We start from the raw sequence: 16,378 nt of genomic DNA, 5'->3' as shown, positions 1-16,378 counted from the left end.
TCACCTCCTTATTTGTGAATTGCTTGCTTGTGCATACAAAAACAAATGGCTTGTGTTTTGTAACTTCACCATCATTTTCCTATTCTTAAAAAATATGGGAGTGGGTGGAATTGTATTGGTCTACCGTTTATAAAAATGCAATTGACATCGAAGTGAAAACCCTCGGCCATCGCAGTGCAAGTATCATGCGTAAGGAAGAACATGGTGAATATCTAATCAGACTGATATGACTAGTTTATATAATTTTAAGCCATTATGTTATCAACGCCTAAACTCTCTAGGCTCATTGAATAGAAGACGCTCAAATTAAGAATGCAAAAGCAACTTTTTAGGTCATTCATGATAAAAGAACCAGGTTCTCATCTTCAGTTCAATGAGAAAAAAAAAAAAAAAACTACCAAGTCATATGAAAGAATAGGGAATCGGACACTAAAAGTTATATGGGCAATTCAGCATCCCCGCCACAAATGCAAAAGTACGATGACTTATGTGCATATACACATGTACACCCATGTTATCCACAAATTTAGCACTCCATCAAGGCAGAGATGCGGCAATCTTATCAACGTGACGATCCATGATGTGCGATACAGTTTCCAGGAATGAAACTTCGCTTGTGCCTGGAAGAACAGAATCCTGTGCTTCTTTGACAATCTCCTCAATAACAGATGCCTTCTTCAAGGTCTCTCTGCACATTATCCTTCCAATAGCAAAGGGGGTGAGGCCCCTCTCCACTCCCTTCTTCAGAAGCATGGTGGAGATGCGAAGTGTGCGTGCACATTCAACAGGCATGTCCCATCCATGGAACTTCAGAAGAGCAATATCCTCTTCAGCATCCAATGATTTTACATATTCAACAGTGCTAGAGTCAAAAGGTTGACGAGCTTGAGGCCAATAAAGCCAATCAAATGTGCAATCCTCAAACTGCAAGAAGCAAGAATACATGATTAAGCCTACAAATTGACCAATATATAATAACATCTAATAGTGGCAATCGAGGTCCAAAACCTCAACTGCTGCAAAATATGTTTAATTTCAAATCTCAATTAATTGAAACAAGCAATGTAAAAGATAAATGATAAATGAAGCTAAACCAACAACAAAGGGAGAGATAAATGATAAATGAAGCTAAACCAACAACAAAGGGAGAGACAATAAGTATTAAGTTTCCAAAAACTAATAAGCAGGTTATGCATGAAATACTTACACTTTCAGGTAGGCAATATCCATGGTCTATTGGAATCAGCATAGTCTGTCCACCTTCTGCATCTTTGCTCAATAATATATTCCCAGCATGCCTATCTGCATTTGCCATTCTTATATCCAACACACAGATTTTATGAACTTCCTTAACTGGAAAAGATCCGGGACCCATATCTTCACAACTTCCATTGTTCTCCATGAACATCTGCAAGGAGCCAATCTTGACATTTATATCCTCTAGATGGTTAAACCCTTTATGAAAGCACTTAATCATAACTGTAGGTGGAACCCCAGAAAAGCCCTTCTCATCGCCAGACAAAGATCGACGTCCACTCTTTGGATGATCCAAAATGTAAGCTGCAACCTCCTTCATAGCTCCTTCCCCAACTCTTGTGCCTTTCTTCAAACCTTCACCATCAGAAGACAGTGGTAGCCCTCGAGGGTTGTTCACAGCCATAGGTTCCTCATCAATTGGCTTGAAAACAGAAACAAACTTCTGCCCAGAAGAATCTTGCATGAAATAAGCCCCCCCAGTACCCTCCATAGATCTGATTGGACAATTTCCACCCTCCAATCCGTCAAAGGTAGCATTTACAATATTCCAAATCACAGAGGACAATTCAATTTTGGGATTAACAATAATTGGTTCCAGTAGAAAATCTCTATCAGGAGGCTTTCTCAGAACAATCTGTCTATCAACTTCATAACTTCTCCCACCATTCCCTTCACAAACATCATATTGCCTACTAGCATTCTCTTCTTCATTCAACTGTGGTGCCACAATAGACAATTCTAAATTCTTATTCACATGCCTTGGCCGAACCTTTGCAGATTTCCTCACCAAAAAATGAACCTCGACATCATTTTTATATTTACAGATATCATCAATAAGCCAATGATCCTCAAGCGGCTCACCATCACAAACGACCTCTTGCTCATCAAGGTCATCAAACTCCCTCTCCTTCTTAGCAACCTGTTGTTTCACATACCCAACATCTCTCCCTCGCTCCACAGAAAAGGTATATTCTTTATCGCTAGCAGTCTTAACCTTTATAACCTGGAGATCAGAAAGCCTAAGAACCAAATGCAGAACATTCCCATCAGTGACACCATAGTCACGGATAAGAGAATTGCTCCTTGATAGCTCTCGGCCTCCACAGACCAGCTTTTGGTTCTTTACAACAAACCCTTTACATGACTGAATCCGTAGCTTCACATATTCAATGGAATCAGACTCTAAAACACGCATTGGGCTCATAGAGCCCCCAACAGAGAGAAATATCAAGATGTACTCATCAGAGCAGGGGAGTGGTTGGGCATTCACATAATCAGAAGGAAGTGTGGAACCCGTATGAATTGGACTGAGAGCAACACCAGCAGACGACATTTTTTTTTTCCCTTCGTTTTTTCTACACTGATATTTCGATAATTGATTTGGATTTTAAGGGAGTTCAAATTAGAAGCTATACAGGAATCACAAGAAATTAGACATGTTTGTATTGTTTATGACCATCTAATTACAACATAGATGATCAAAAAACACTACAAGACGAATGCCCAAATTTCTGTACAGAAAACCCAGAAAGAAAATCTGGAAATCAAAGCCGAAACATTTTGCAAAGGAAAAAATATCAAATTTGGAAGCAACAGCTAGGAGATCAAGATTCGTGCAAAAATTAGGGTTTCAGTGCACAAAAGGATAGAAAACATAAGAGCAGGGAAAATAAAGGAAGAACGGATCCTTACCAAACCGGAAGAACCGAAGAGAAGGGGAAGAGGCACCTGAAGTTAAATTGGAATTTGTTTTTACTACATTAATCTAAATCGCCGATGGCGTAGAAGAATTCTGTGCTCGCGAAAATGGGCGAGAAGGAACGGAGTAGAAAGAAGAGACCCGCGGAGGCGCCTCCGTTATATACGCAGCGCTTTTAAAGTATGACTTGACAAATTTTCTGTTTAATTTTGGAGGGGTTTTTGGTCAAATAAATGCAAACGAATATTCCTGTTGTCTCACGTGTAGCTTGCAGTAGGCGTACAGCTGTTCATACTTGGAGTGGTCTCCAAGCTGAGCTTTTTAAATACTACTATTTATTTTTATAATTATTACTGATATTTATCTTTTTCAAAATGATATAGAGCGTAATGGTTCATTTGATTTGATTTGATTAGTAAAACTATTAAAATTAAGAATCAAGCGGAATATAAGCTAAAATTAGATTGAATTGAATGAAATAAATCAAATTAATTTGAATGAATTCAGTTAAGTGATTCTGATAATTACAGACATTGTCCTAATAAAAGAGGATTGAGGGGTAATTTTAATAAAAAAGGAGGAAGAGAATTGGGTGGACGGAGGTAAGTGTGGGGTATTGTAGCTTTTCGTATAAACGTGTATAATTTTTTAATACTTACGTATTTTCAGATCAATTTCTGTCCATTCCGACAACATTAATCGCTCTCTTAACAAACAACTCCCTACTTTTCAACTGTACTTGTACGTGCAAACACAAAAGACCAAGATAAAAGTTTATGCCAAAAGAAGTTTCTCAACAACGTCATCTCAAACGATATCAAATTTGGACTTAGTACTGCTTGAGTTGAATTCCAATGGAGTCATTTTATGTATCTTCTTCAACTAAGCCAGAGATAGCTATTCAAGTTGAACTCATTTTTTTTTATCTTCATTTAAACAGACAAAAAAATTATACAAATTATATATTTTTGAAATAGATTGAGGTGTGGTGTCATATCCACATCATGTTCGTGTCAGCTAAAATCATCATGATATCTGCAATTGCACAATGTGGTATGTACTTATAGTCATTTGCCAATCTGTAAAGAATATTTAGGTTACAAGTAACCAACCCGGACAACAATAACAGGCAACCAAAATGCCAAGCACAGCTCTAGAAAAGACCTGTGATGTAGTATGACCAACAAGTACCTTGAGCTTTCTCTCACTGATACGATGCCCTTGGAACAGATCCCAAACCATCATACTAAGAGAACCTATGTTCAGGCAGGAAAGATACATGTTAGTTCCTGCAAATGACAAGTATTAGATATTCAATAGTTCCATGCACACTACTACTAGGCAGGGAAAAGAAAGTAACCAAGCTAATCATATATGTAGGCTTATAAGGCGGAGATATGAAATAAAGTGTAATTAGCCATGGGTTTGAAAGATGCACTACTTAACCTAAGGTTCAGGCAATAAATTACGTGTTTGCTGGATTGCAGTTAGGGTATCGCTTAAATGTTATAAGATGTACTCTAGATAAAGACACCGCTTAAAATGAAAGTCTAGTAATCCCAATTCCTATTGACATTTTACACAAGGCTAATAGTTCTCACAATTGAATTACACCAAGATCCAATTTCCTCACAACATTCTCATAGTTGATTCCACAATGTTAATAATGAGAACTTTGTGATCATGTTTCCAAATCAATTCACCTGTTCAGTTGGCAGCTACTAACTACGCTCATTTTAGAGCTCCCAACTCTGTAACAAAAATGGCAACATAATTACTTTGATCCTCACTTTACTTAGGTAACTGTGCTGGATAAGGAAACCCTGGCAGAATGGGACACCTTCCAACTTCAAATTAGTGGCAAAATCTATGAAAGTTTGTAAACTAGGTGGACCCAACACAACCCTGACAGAATGGGACACCTTCCAACTTCAAATTAGGGGCAAAATCTATGAAAGTTTGTAAACTAGGCGGACCCAACACCCAGACACACACCCATTAAGATATCATATCCTAGTCCAAGTAAAAATAAATTCCCACCATAATCCTAACCAATGAGTCTAAGATTAAGCGACTATATGGCACTATTACTGATTTGACAGACTGAGACATTCTTCTATTTACGCACAATAATGTGAAGAATTCATCATTGCCAAATGCAATTTGAAAACTGAAGAGATGATCATCAGAATTCAAGGCTTCATGTTTTATGGCTATGGGGTTTACTTTTGATGAAACAAAGCAGTATATTACCCCAACGATAAGCAGGCATTCAGATACCTAATAGACCATGATAAAACCAATAGAAATTTCCAAGTAATTGAATTGATAAACGAAAATTTTTCTGATAACTAATCAAACCAACCAGAAACCAAAAAATCAATTCCGATCAGTCCCTTGGTTAAAACGAATAATGCTCACCGCTATTTGACAATAGGTTGCTCAAACACCAAATTTCAGGTCTTTGCAGTTTTCAGTATGCACTCAAATGCTTATCAGGATTATCCACTAAATGGTAAAAAGCAATGATCCGCTGAATTCCCTCGCTATGCACGTTATCTGTCTCCACCATTAGCAATATCGAAAAGCTAGATCTCCAGATGAACTCCCAATCCGAATGGTTATCAGTTGATCCCAGGAAGAAACTACATGGAGAATACATTTAACTGAACTTGGGACCTAGCTTCAGACAAAAAAATCATTCCAATTTATCAAGACCACTAGCCATAAAGTCAACATATAAAGACATAGGGCCATAACAAAATGCTCCAGCTCATGTTGGGGAATGAGAAACAATAAAGGCGATGCGACAGTAGAAATAGTTAAAAGTGGGGTTTAGAGTTGGAGTCCATGAGAGGAGGCAAGAAACCTGCTCTGGTTCAGTGGGTTGTACTTTAAAATGGGGCTTGGAAAGCCCAAGAAGAATAAGTAGAAAAGGGGATTTGGGTTGAGCCTAACTTTTTGAATTTGGACCTATTAAAAGAAGAAGGGTAATGTAGTAAAACAGGAAAATAACGTTAGAAAGTTTCCACGATCCCTTTCCCTCTCTTGAATCTTTAACTGACCTTCCTTTCCTTTTCCCGGTTCGTTCGCCAACCTCTTCTTCTTCGATTCTTTCTTCCACACTTTTTATTTAACGCAATCGCTTCTTTTCTCTTCCCTCCCTCCTTAAACGACAGAAAAAGGAATCATAAAGAAAAGTAAAACCACAAATCCTTATAACTAACTAAGTAATCTTCCATTTCGCTTCGCACCCTCTGATTATTTCCCGCCACCAAAAATCAAGCACCGATGGAGAATTTGATATCATTGGTAAACAAGATACAGAGGGCGTGTACTGCCCTTGGAGATCACGGCGAAGAAAGCGCCTTGCCTACTCTCTGGGACTCTTTACCCGCCATTGCCGTCGTCGGTGGCCAGGTCTCATCTATCAAAGATGCTTTTATTACCGACCTTTGATAACGTCGGATCATATATTTTTTATTTGAATCATTTAAATAATCTGCGAATGCTAGCTTGAAAATCAGGTTTAGCTAGCGATTCTAGAGTACGTTCTTTTATTTTGTATCCTTTTTAGAGCTCACAATGCGGGTGTTTTTTGGCATTTTTCTTGAATTTCGTTCAACTTTTGAGATTATTATTGGTTCTTGCTTGGGAAATTGAATCCGTAACCACTTCTAAGATGCTTGAATGGTTTTTGTTTGTTTTAATTTGTATTTGAACAGATAGTTTAGTATTAAATTTTGGGTGAATTTCACCTATGATACATGAATTTTGAGATCGGATGATACATAAATTTTAACTTAAAATTGCTTAAATTTTAAGTAACTTTAAACCCTATGTAGCCTACAATCGCTGCTTTAACATTAAAATGATGATATATTACATCAAAATAGGTTTAAAAATTTTATATTCCCTTTCTTTCTCTTTCGCCATGTATCACTCTCATTCTTTCTCATCTTTATTTTATTTCTCCCTCTTGGATTCAAGGCCTTCTTCATCCTCCTAACTATTCATTCTCTTGGCTCCTTCTTCCTCGCTTACGACTTTGAAACCCATCCACTTCCATTCTTAGTAAGTGTATTATAAGCGCATCTAGATCTAAGTTATTTCAACTTATTCATCCGTTTAACTTTTATATCTTCAACAGGACAACATATACCTATAAAAAAAATTAATTTCATAAAAGATGCAATATACATCAAATTTTGGGTAGTGCCTTCTTCTTCCTCAAGTTTTACTGGCTTTTGCTAGATAGGTTTCTTCCACAACCAAAATATCCAGCCTATCAGGTTTAACTTAATTTCTTTTTCATCGATTGTTTTGTGTGTTTATATAATTTTAAAATCAATTAACATAAAAATAACTTTAACAAAAAACACAATAATCTCCTTTCTCCTTGCCTTGATTTAATTCTAGATTTTTTGCCATGTTGAAGACTAGGTTTTTTTTCTTTCTTAATTTGGGTTTTATTGGAAGGGTTTTTTTTTTCTTTTCTTTCCTTATATGCCTTGTTGTTGGGTTCTAATTATTTTTCCTCTTTTTCTCTTTTGTTTTTTTGTTTTGGAATTTTTGGTGAGTAACAGTTTATGGTTTGACGATATTTGCCAAAAGAGGTATGAAGTGAGAGAGAAGAAGCCCATGGGAATAATGTTTTCCTTTTTTATTTTCCTTTTTTTATGCCATATTTTGGTATTTCATACGAGACCAACAGAATTGAAGGCCATGGGAAGTATGGAAGGTGATTCAAAATTAGAAATTGTCACATTGAAGGAGCAAAGACTTTTTTTCTATTTTTTTTAAGAAATTTTTGGAATTTTTGTTTATAGATCTTGAGAGCATTTTTGTTTGCAATTTTTCTATTCTACTTCTTTTATTTTTTTTTTCTCATTTCCATAAATCATGTCTTATTTTATTGTCAATTTTTTTTCTCTTTGGGTGAATGGCAAATGCAATACATACTGCTCCTTTACCAAACCATAATTCTGATATGGTATACTTTGCAGCTTGAAGCATTTCTATACACTAGAGTCTTCACATCCCGAAGAAGTAAAAGAAATTGTTAAATAAATAATGGATGAAGTTCTCTTCAAAGTCGTGAGAGAAGATGAAGAAGGAGCCGAGAGGATAAAGAAGGTATTGAATGCAAGAGAGAAAAACAAAATAAAGTTGAGAGAGAGTGTGAGGGAATACACAGTAGAGTAGAAAGAAAAAATATATTATGTCACCATTTTACCTTTAAACCAGCTATTGCAGGTTACATGGAGTTTAAAGTTACTTTTATTATAATTTGGGAGGTTTTAAGTGAAAATTTAAAGTTTATGTATCATGCTGTTGCCAATCCTAAAATTCATGTACCATGAGTGAAATTTACCCATTAAATTTTCAATGCGCACAATTCACTTTACTTTTTTTTTTTCAATTGAAGTAGCAATGCCACATGTGAATAGAATCATAGTTTGAGTTGCATGGCAGTAGAAATTTGGGAATGCTTTGCTGTGAGGTTTAAAATTTTATTAGCCGTTTTTGCCTCATTTATTGTCTCTGTCCTTGTTTGTATCCCACAATTTTCCCTTTTGTACTCTTTGCATGCATGAGAGTGCATATACCTGGAGTTCCTTGATGGCTTAAATCTTAAAAGTTGATTGATCCTCTTCTCATGCAATCACATATTGGTAAGCTTGTGCTTCTTCTCTTGTGTGTTTTATGGTAAAATTTAACTTTTAAATAGGATTTTAGAAAGAAATTGAATTAATAGCCTCATGCCCCTTTGATACTTTTGGTAGTTTTTGGTGAAGTTGACCTTGTAAACAGGAATAGTGAGTACTGATACATAAATTGTTGTTCTTTTTGGTTAAGTCCTTTTGAGGAAGTGTTCTATTTAATTATGTACAGCTGTCATTGTTTGCAGAGTTCTGGGAAGTCTTCAGTCTTGGAGAGCATTGTTGGCAAGGACTTTCTACCTCGCGGGGCAGGTAATTCATTCTGTTAATTCTTTTCATCTCCACATGCATACATATACATATGATTATTTGCCTGCATGTATCTTCTTCCATTCCTTGCAATGACACAAATACTTTGTTTTCAGGGATTGTTACACGACGTCCACTTGTCCTGCAGCTTCATAGGATTGATGAAGGAAGAGAATATGCTGAGTTTATGCATCTCCCAAGAAAGAAATTCACTGATTTTGGTATACTATATATAAGAAAGGGGTGCATTTTTTCATTCTCTTTTTCCCTTTTGTGTGTGTGCACGTCAATAAATATCATTTTCTGTTAAATCTACTGCTGCTAGGTACAGATGTGATGACAATTAGTTCTGTGCAGTTTGTGTTTGGTTGACTTTTTTTTTTTTTCTTGTGCAATTATTTGGTACATATGTCATATGTCTCTGCCACAATTGCCAATCTTTATTGTATTTTGTATAGCTGCTGTGAGGCAGGAGATCTCTGATGAGACCGATCGGGAGACTGGCCGCACCAAACAAATCTCTACTGTTCCAATCCATCTTAGCATTTATTCCCCCAATGGTGAGATAGTGATACTAATTACACAGTGATACTAATTACACCTTATATTCTTACAATGGACATGAGATAGGATTTTAAATCAGTCTGAATTATTGATTTTAAACCAAGTGATGATGATGATGGAATCTGTTGATTGATTTGATGAACAAAAAAAATAGAAGGGTTGAGAATCAATTACTGATCCTCATTAAGCTAAAGTTTTTTTATTTTATTTTATTTTTTTATTTATTTATTTTTTGTATTGGAGCAGCCTAGAGTTTCTAACTGAGTCACTGATACCCAAAATAGTTTTTTCCTTTGAGCAGCCTAGAGTTTCTAAACGTTTTCTATTGTTTCTTCTTCTTCCTCTTCTTCTTCTTCTTCTTCTTGAGCTATCTGATAAATTTCATGATTGTTGGAGTTCTGCAGTTGTGAATTTGACATTGATTGATCTTCCTGGTCTTACCAAAGTAGCTGTTGGTGAGTTATTCATCAATTAACTAATGTCTATTAATGTTGTATATTTTTCCTGTATTATCATTTATTACAAACTAACTGACAATATATCAATTGTGTATCATAGAGGGTCAACCAGAAAGTATTGTGATGGACATTGAGAACATGATCCGGTCATATATTGAGAAGGTAATATCATCACTTGTTCTAAAAATCTTTCATGCAATATAATGGATTTTTTTTTTTGTTAATCTAAAGTTCTGAAACTCCTTTCTATTGATGGTCAAGTAAGACTTTTATGAAATATAATGCTGATTTTCTGTTTTTTTGCCATGTTTTTTGTATCATAAACAATTGAAATGGGAATAGTGGTGGATTTTAAACCCTGCTTGATGTGTAATGGCATAATGTCAGTTCCCAAAGATTATACCACAAGAAAAATATGTGCTTTGGGTGGCTACTCCTTTTTTTGGGTGGATACTTTCCTAAGGAAGTTCATTCAAATATATTTGTCAATTATTGCAGCCCAACTGTATTATTCTGGCAATTTCTCCTGCCAATCAGGATCTTGCTACGTCAGATGCGATTAAGATATCTCGTGAAGTTGACCCCAAAGGTAATAATTAAGATACCTTTTGTTCTAGACAATTCTATATGTTGCACCTGATACATTGATTCATATAATCAATTTGAAAAATCAAGTCATATTTGCTAACAAGTTGCTGAAATGCAAAAATAACCAGGATGGATGATTTGAAATTTTTTGGGAACTTAAGATATGGAAGACTGAAAATAAATGAGTCATCCATTTCAATCAGTGGGATGGAACTTATTTCACCTCTGCTTGTTCTTTGTATTCAACTTTTGTATTTTTGATTTTCGGGACCCAATATCTCCAGATAAGAAATATGCTTATTCATTCAAAAACATTGAACATATTCATTATTTCTGTTACGAAATTTTTGGAGTTTTACACATTTAATTTCTACTAATTAACTTTTTTTCTTGAATTTCATAAATGATTTCTTTTTTTGTTAAATCTTGGGACTTTATCCTTGCACGTATGCTGCATGCGTCAAATTTGTTTGATAAATTTAGGGGAGCGAACCTTTGGAGTTTTGACGAAGATTGATCTCATGGACAAGGGTACTGATGCAGTTGATGTAAGTTCACTTTTAATTAATTCATTTGATTAAATTTTGTTATTTCATTGTAGAGTTTGTTCTTCTAATTGGATTCTGAAGGCTGATAGTGCTTCTCTTTTTCCCTGGAGAAGCACTAATGCTGGAAAAGGTGGAGTATATTAATTTGGGCAGTACTTTATTTGAAGTAATTTTTTTCCATATGTGCTCTTATAATGTGTAATAAGAAGTGAAAAACAGTTCTGATTAGATTTCCCCGCTGTGCTAGATATTTAGATATTTATTATTGGATGTGACATTACTAATTTTATTTCAGTACTGGGGTCATAGTTCAGATTTCCAGTTAAAGAGTCCTTTTCTTCTGTTTGAATTTTTGTCATTCTTACTAAAATGGAAGTGTTCGAGTATTAAAATGAATTTCTCCTAATACTCTGGGTGGTTTCGCAGATCTTGGAAGGAAGATCATATAAGCTACAGTTCCCTTGGATTGGTGTTGTTAACCGCTCTCAGGCTGATATCAACAAAAGTGTGGACATGATTGCTGCTCGTCGTAGAGAGAGGGAATATTTTCAAAGTAGCCCTGAGTACCGGCATCTTGCTCAAAGGATGGGCTCTGAGCATTTAGGAAAGATGCTTTCTAAGGTATGCCGAGATGGCACTGGGAGTTTTAAAATGTGCATCAATGCTCATACACATGAGCACTTGTGTGCATGTGGTTGCACTATATGTGAACTTTTCTTTGTGGCATAAACAGATGATAATGCATTTTATAAAATAACAAGTATTCTAGTTGCAAGGTTCTGTTGTAGCAGTAATCTAAGTTAATGTTGTTCTGGTGTCACTGTCAACACTGCGCATCATGCTGAATGTGTCTAAATTTTCAGCATTTGGAACAAGTCATCAAGTCTCGAATTCCTGGCCTTCAGTCTCTTATCAACAAAACTATTGCTGAACTAGAATCAGAATTGAGTCGTCTTGGGAAGCCCGTTGCTACTGATGCTGGGGTGAGCATTAAATTCATCATTGCTTGGATTGTTCTCTCACCACTATTTCTTTCTGTTGTACTGTTTGGGATTAAGGGTTAGTTGTTGTTGTACTATTTCTTTCTGGTTTTATTACATTATCACCCATCTGATGGAAGTTGGGTGGCCTTTTATATCCACCATGATAAATATTTTGTCTTCCTTTTGCCCCTCGCAGTATTAATTTACACCTGCAGAATACTTGATTCTTTTTGTGAGAAACATTGGTAATTTGTATTATTTCTTGTCCAATGCAGGGAAAATTATACATGATAATGGAAATTTGCCGTTCTTTTGATCAAATATTTAAAGAACGTCTTGATGGAATGTATGTGTTTTGATACTGTGGTGTGTTTTTATAATTAAATGGAATATAATGTTAATCCTCTTCTGTTGGTAAATGATCTTGGGTTGGATAACACCTGTTGGCTGCAGACGTTCTGGTGGTGAGAAAATCTATCTTGTGTTCGATAATCAGTTACCTGCTGCTCTCAAGAGGTTGCAATTTGATAAACACCTTTCAATGGACAATGTAAGAAAGCTAATATGTGAAGCTGATGGATATCAGCCACATCTAATAGCTCCTGAGCAAGGTTATCGCCGTCTTATTGAATCTACTCTGGTAACTATCAGAGCTCCTGCTGAGGCAGCTGTAGATGCGGTATGTATCCATATTCATAGAAATTATTTCCATCAGAAAAAATTTATCTTATGTAGGTATATTTTTCGTTTAGATGTATGTGTGCACTGTGCAGATGACCTTTTTAATTTTTATCCTTGGACAATTTGAATTCTATATGTGTGCACACACAAATTTGCATTGCCATTTCCTTCATCCTCTTTTTATTTGCTCTTTTGCTTCCAGAGTGAAGCAGCTAAATCTTTTGTTGCTCTGACCTTGTAGACTCCTCTCCTTTCGAGTTCATTTTTCTTTTTTATCTTTTACAAAGTCTGAATTTTCATGTATATTTTCCCAAGTTTGGACAGTTTCACCTTCTCAATTTGACTGCAAAATGAATCCTCAGACGAAGTGACATTTCCAATTTGTTTGTTAATACTTAACATATGTTTTTTTTTTCTTGAGGAATGGTATGGGATTTTAGTTCATGCTGGCCATTCATTTATTGCTTATAAAACATGGCTCTCAACACTACTGCTGTTCTTGTTTGTTACTGCATACATACAAAATAATATGTGCAGGTTAGTTTGATCTCTGCTTTTTTCATGATTTCAGGTCCATGCTATACTGAAGGAGCTGGTTCAAAAGTCTATCAGTGAGACCTTGGCAAGTACCTCCATTGTTACTGTAACGACCCCCATTGAATTTTGTATATCTGAACCTCAATCTGTCCCATATATTTTGGTTTGCTTTAGCAAGTAAGTTACAAGAAGTTAGGATATAGCTAATAATGTCCATCCAGTTGATCTCAAAAAGAATACACATTCTTTGAGCTTTTCTTAGAGTGGCAAAATGCTCTGCATTTGCTGTGTAAACATCAGTTTTACACTGTGATTGTAATAAGTGATCCAATTTTGTTTTTGGAAACTAAATCTTCATTCGGATATAGTTGCTTTCTATTGCATTTGTAGATTTTTAACCTCTAAGTGGTTGCTGTGACTATTTCTTGCAGGAACTAAAGCAGTATCCTACTCTGAGAGTGGAAGTCAGCAATGCAGCTATTGAATCATTGGAGCGGATGAGGGAAGAAAGCAAGAAAGCAACTTTACAGCTAGTCGATATGGAGTGTTGTTACTTGACTGTGGAATTTTTCCGGAAACTTCCTCAAGATGTTGAGAAGGGTGGAAATCCTGCACATTCAATTTTTGACCGATATAATGATTCTTATCTTAGGCGAGTTGGTAAGTGGCTAGAAGCAACCTTGTCAATAGAACATCTGAGCTGCATGTTTAATTTAGAGTAAGGTATGGCTTGCCTCAAAGACGCCCAATTAAGGGACTGCTATATGCTTGGGAGTTCTGAACCCATGATATCTTGCTCGGGATAAGTGGTATCGAGTGGTTAGTGGAGGTTGTAAGGTCATCCATTTGTTAAAGAAAGAAAAAAGAGATAGGGAATAAAAATGGAAGAACCAGCAAATCAACTTGGATAATGAAACATGCAGTGTTTCTCCATCCTGATTGGTGCACTGTGGTGGTCCATGATCCTAGAATTTTTAACATGTTGATTTTTTTATTTGTGTTATTATCAACTTACAGGAAGCAATGTACTGTCGTACGTGAACATGGTTTGTGCAAGTTTGAGAAATTCTATTCCCAAGTCTGTTGTCTATAGTCAAGTGAGGGAAGCAAAACGCAGTTTACTTGATTATTTCTTTGCAGAGTTGGGTAAGAAAGAGGTGAGGACTCTATTCTTTCTTTCCTTGTGTGAATATGAGAAGTGGCTGAATGGGTGCTAATTAATTACTATATCTATATTTATGTTTCAGACAAAACAGTTGTCTTCTTTGTTGGACGAGGATCCAGCAGTGATGCAGCGACGTACCTCCCTTGCGAAGAGACTGGAATTGTACAGAAGTGCCCAAGCAGAGATAGATGCAGTTGCATGGGCAGCCAAGTAGAGAAGAGAGATTCTTTCTTAGACCTTTTGGATTCAGCAGGTGGATCAAATCAATTCTTTGAAATTCATTCTTTATACCTTATCTTTCTTAGCTAGTCATTTTTGTATGATTCAATGAGCCATCGTTTTCCTTTAATACAATATCACGAATTCACTGACAACTTGGCCAGTGGCCAGTGAAAAAGAGTGTACAGACTGTGGGGCACAAGTTCGCTTTTAAAAAGGAAGGACGAAAGGCTAAAACTGAAAACGGCACGAAGGTGCAGGGAATCGAACCCCGTGCCTCTCGCATGCGAAGCGAACGCTCCACCGTATCAGCTACACCGCCGGTGCCGTAAGGTGTTGAAATTGAAAACGACGTTTGAATTAGTAAATAAATCCTGCACACGTTGATTTAATGATCGCATATTTTAACTTCTAAATTTTATTAAAAAGGTTTGATTATATATATATATTACTATTCAGTATTCACTTAATTTATTTTAATTTTTTATTAATGTGATAATTATTAGAAATTTATTTTCATATAAAAATAAATATAATAATTATTAAATTAAATATATTAGTTAAGATAGATATTATTAGAAGAAAAATTTTATTTAAAAATTATTATATTTATTTTTATATGAAAAATATTAGTGAAAAATTAAAAATAATTTTATGTAACGTTTGTAATAATTATAACATTAATAAAAAAAATTCTCGGCATCCAACCTAATTAATCTTCAGAAAGAACCTTAAACCCTGCTCTCGAATTAAAAAAAAAAAAATTCCCTTTCTACTAAACTTTTCTCTCCCTCTCCAATCTCAATTAATACTCCAAAAATTCTCTCAAAATTAGAAATTGGGGAATGACAGAACCTGTTTTTGTCGTGTTGATGACAAAAATATCGATTTCCGACCTCACTTGTCGATTTCATTGTTGTTCCTTGGCAGAAATTTGATTTCAGTAGCGGAAGAGAGAGTAAATTGGAAACGAAAAGGAATTGAGCAAAAAAACAAGTAGAATTAGCAATTTAAGAGAAAATGATACCTTACACCAGAAACCAAGAGAGATTTTGAAGAACAAGTCGGCAAAGATAAAATAAGAATCCAATCCAATCCAAGAAGACTTTAGATTTTAGATTCCAGTGTTACAGCCTACAGGCCTCTTTAGTAAAGTTTAGGGAGTAAAATATGTATTCATTCTATTAAATACAACTAATGAATTTTATCTTTAGTAAGGGAAATTCTTGGCTGGAGATGATTAGATCAAGAATAACAATATGATAAAGATGCATAGATCCTTTTGTTACGCAAAAGCTCCTGCAGTGCCAGGGAAATTTGGACTATCAACCTCAATCCTATGCGTTGTTGAAATTGATGAGATAAAGACGCCTGGTTCATTTAACCACTAAATTTGTACAATCTGTTCAACTATTTGCCTCTATCCATGCTCAGTCTCTGAGGCTTACGTATGAGAATCTTGAAATTTCCCAAGAAAATTTAAAGCTGAACGTAATGTGATGTAAAAAGAACTTAGTTTGGACATTGTTTTTTCCCTTCCTCAGGATGAAGTTCGTGTGTGGCATTCAACAAGAAGACCTGTAAACAACATGAACTTTATTGCTTCTTAATTTGTAAGGTAATGCCTCCTCGATCAAGAATTTTGCTGTATATTGCTCCTCAGCGCATTAGATTAACTTTGAGCTTAATTTGTGTTTCTTGCTGGGC

The 16,378-nt window shown here is 35.6% G+C and overlaps 2 protein-coding genes across 8 annotated transcripts; one reads left to right on the top strand and one right to left on the bottom strand.

The window, feature by feature from the left end:
* Positions 1-306: 306 nt before the first annotated feature.
* Positions 307-3,150, bottom strand: LOC110653448 (phosphatidylinositol 4-kinase gamma 4). Its single transcript, XM_021809095.2, has 2 exons — positions 1,208-3,150; positions 307-924 (listed from the first exon to the last, which is right to left on the bottom strand). The coding sequence occupies exons 1-2, from the start codon at positions 2,588-2,590 to the stop codon at positions 538-540; spliced, it is 1,770 nt and encodes a 589-aa protein (XP_021664787.2). The 5' UTR covers positions 2,591-3,150; the 3' UTR covers positions 307-537.
* Positions 3,151-5,982: 2,832 nt separating this feature from the next.
* On the top strand, positions 5,983-16,261 carry LOC110653435 (dynamin-related protein 5A). 7 transcript variants are annotated; one of them, XM_058140884.1, is made up of 17 exons: positions 5,983-6,376; positions 8,868-8,931; positions 9,045-9,149; positions 9,387-9,488; positions 9,897-9,947; positions 10,051-10,112; positions 10,449-10,539; positions 11,022-11,086; positions 11,513-11,707; positions 11,950-12,069; positions 12,345-12,415; positions 12,523-12,748; positions 13,322-13,372; positions 13,719-13,947; positions 14,305-14,444; positions 14,535-14,705; positions 16,216-16,261. In XM_058140884.1, the coding sequence occupies exons 1-16, from the start codon at positions 6,248-6,250 to the stop codon at positions 14,664-14,666; spliced, it is 1,833 nt and encodes a 610-aa protein (XP_057996867.1). In that variant the 5' UTR covers positions 5,983-6,247; the 3' UTR covers positions 14,667-14,705; positions 16,216-16,261. The 7 variants fall into 7 exon arrangements, with proteins under 7 accessions (XP_057996867.1, XP_057996865.1, XP_021664765.1 ...); XM_058140882.1 differs by lacking the exon at positions 16,216-16,261 and adding an exon at positions 14,836-15,067; XM_021809073.2 differs by lacking the exon at positions 16,216-16,261 and adding an exon at positions 8,598-8,631 and having other exon boundaries at positions 5,983-6,520; positions 14,535-14,747.
* The last annotated feature ends 117 nt before the right edge of the window (positions 16,262-16,378 follow it).

The sequence above is a fragment of the Hevea brasiliensis genome, chromosome 2, assembly GCF_030052815.1.
Source record: "Hevea brasiliensis isolate MT/VB/25A 57/8 chromosome 2, ASM3005281v1, whole genome shotgun sequence".
Taxonomy (NCBI): domain Eukaryota; kingdom Viridiplantae; phylum Streptophyta; class Magnoliopsida; order Malpighiales; family Euphorbiaceae; genus Hevea; species Hevea brasiliensis.
Note: the sequence above shows the minus strand (reverse complement) of the source record. Positions and strands in the feature narration are given on the sequence as shown.

What these genes read in the sequence shown, in the direction of transcription:
- LOC110653435 (XM_058140884.1), top strand. Translation starts at nt 6,248, where the DNA reads ATGGAGAATTTGATATCATTGGTAAACAAGATACAGAGGGCGTGTACT. An exon ending in CTTTCTACCTCGCGGGGCAG is followed by an intron (nt 8,932 to 9,044) that starts GTAATTCATTCT and finishes CTTTGTTTTCAG; the next exon opens with GGATTGTTACACGACGTCCA. An exon ending in AAAGAACGTCTTGATGGAAT is followed by an intron (nt 12,416 to 12,522) that starts GTATGTGTTTTG and finishes TGTTGGCTGCAG; the next exon opens with ACGTTCTGGTGGTGAGAAAA.
- LOC110653448 (XM_021809095.2), bottom strand. Translation starts at nt 2,590, where the DNA reads ATGTCGTCTGCTGGTGTTGCTCTCAGTCCAATTCATACGGGTTCCACA. An exon ending in GATATTGCCTACCTGAAAGT is followed by an intron (nt 925 to 1,207) that starts GTAAGTATTTCA and finishes TGCTTCTTGCAG; the next exon opens with TTTGAGGATTGCACATTTGA.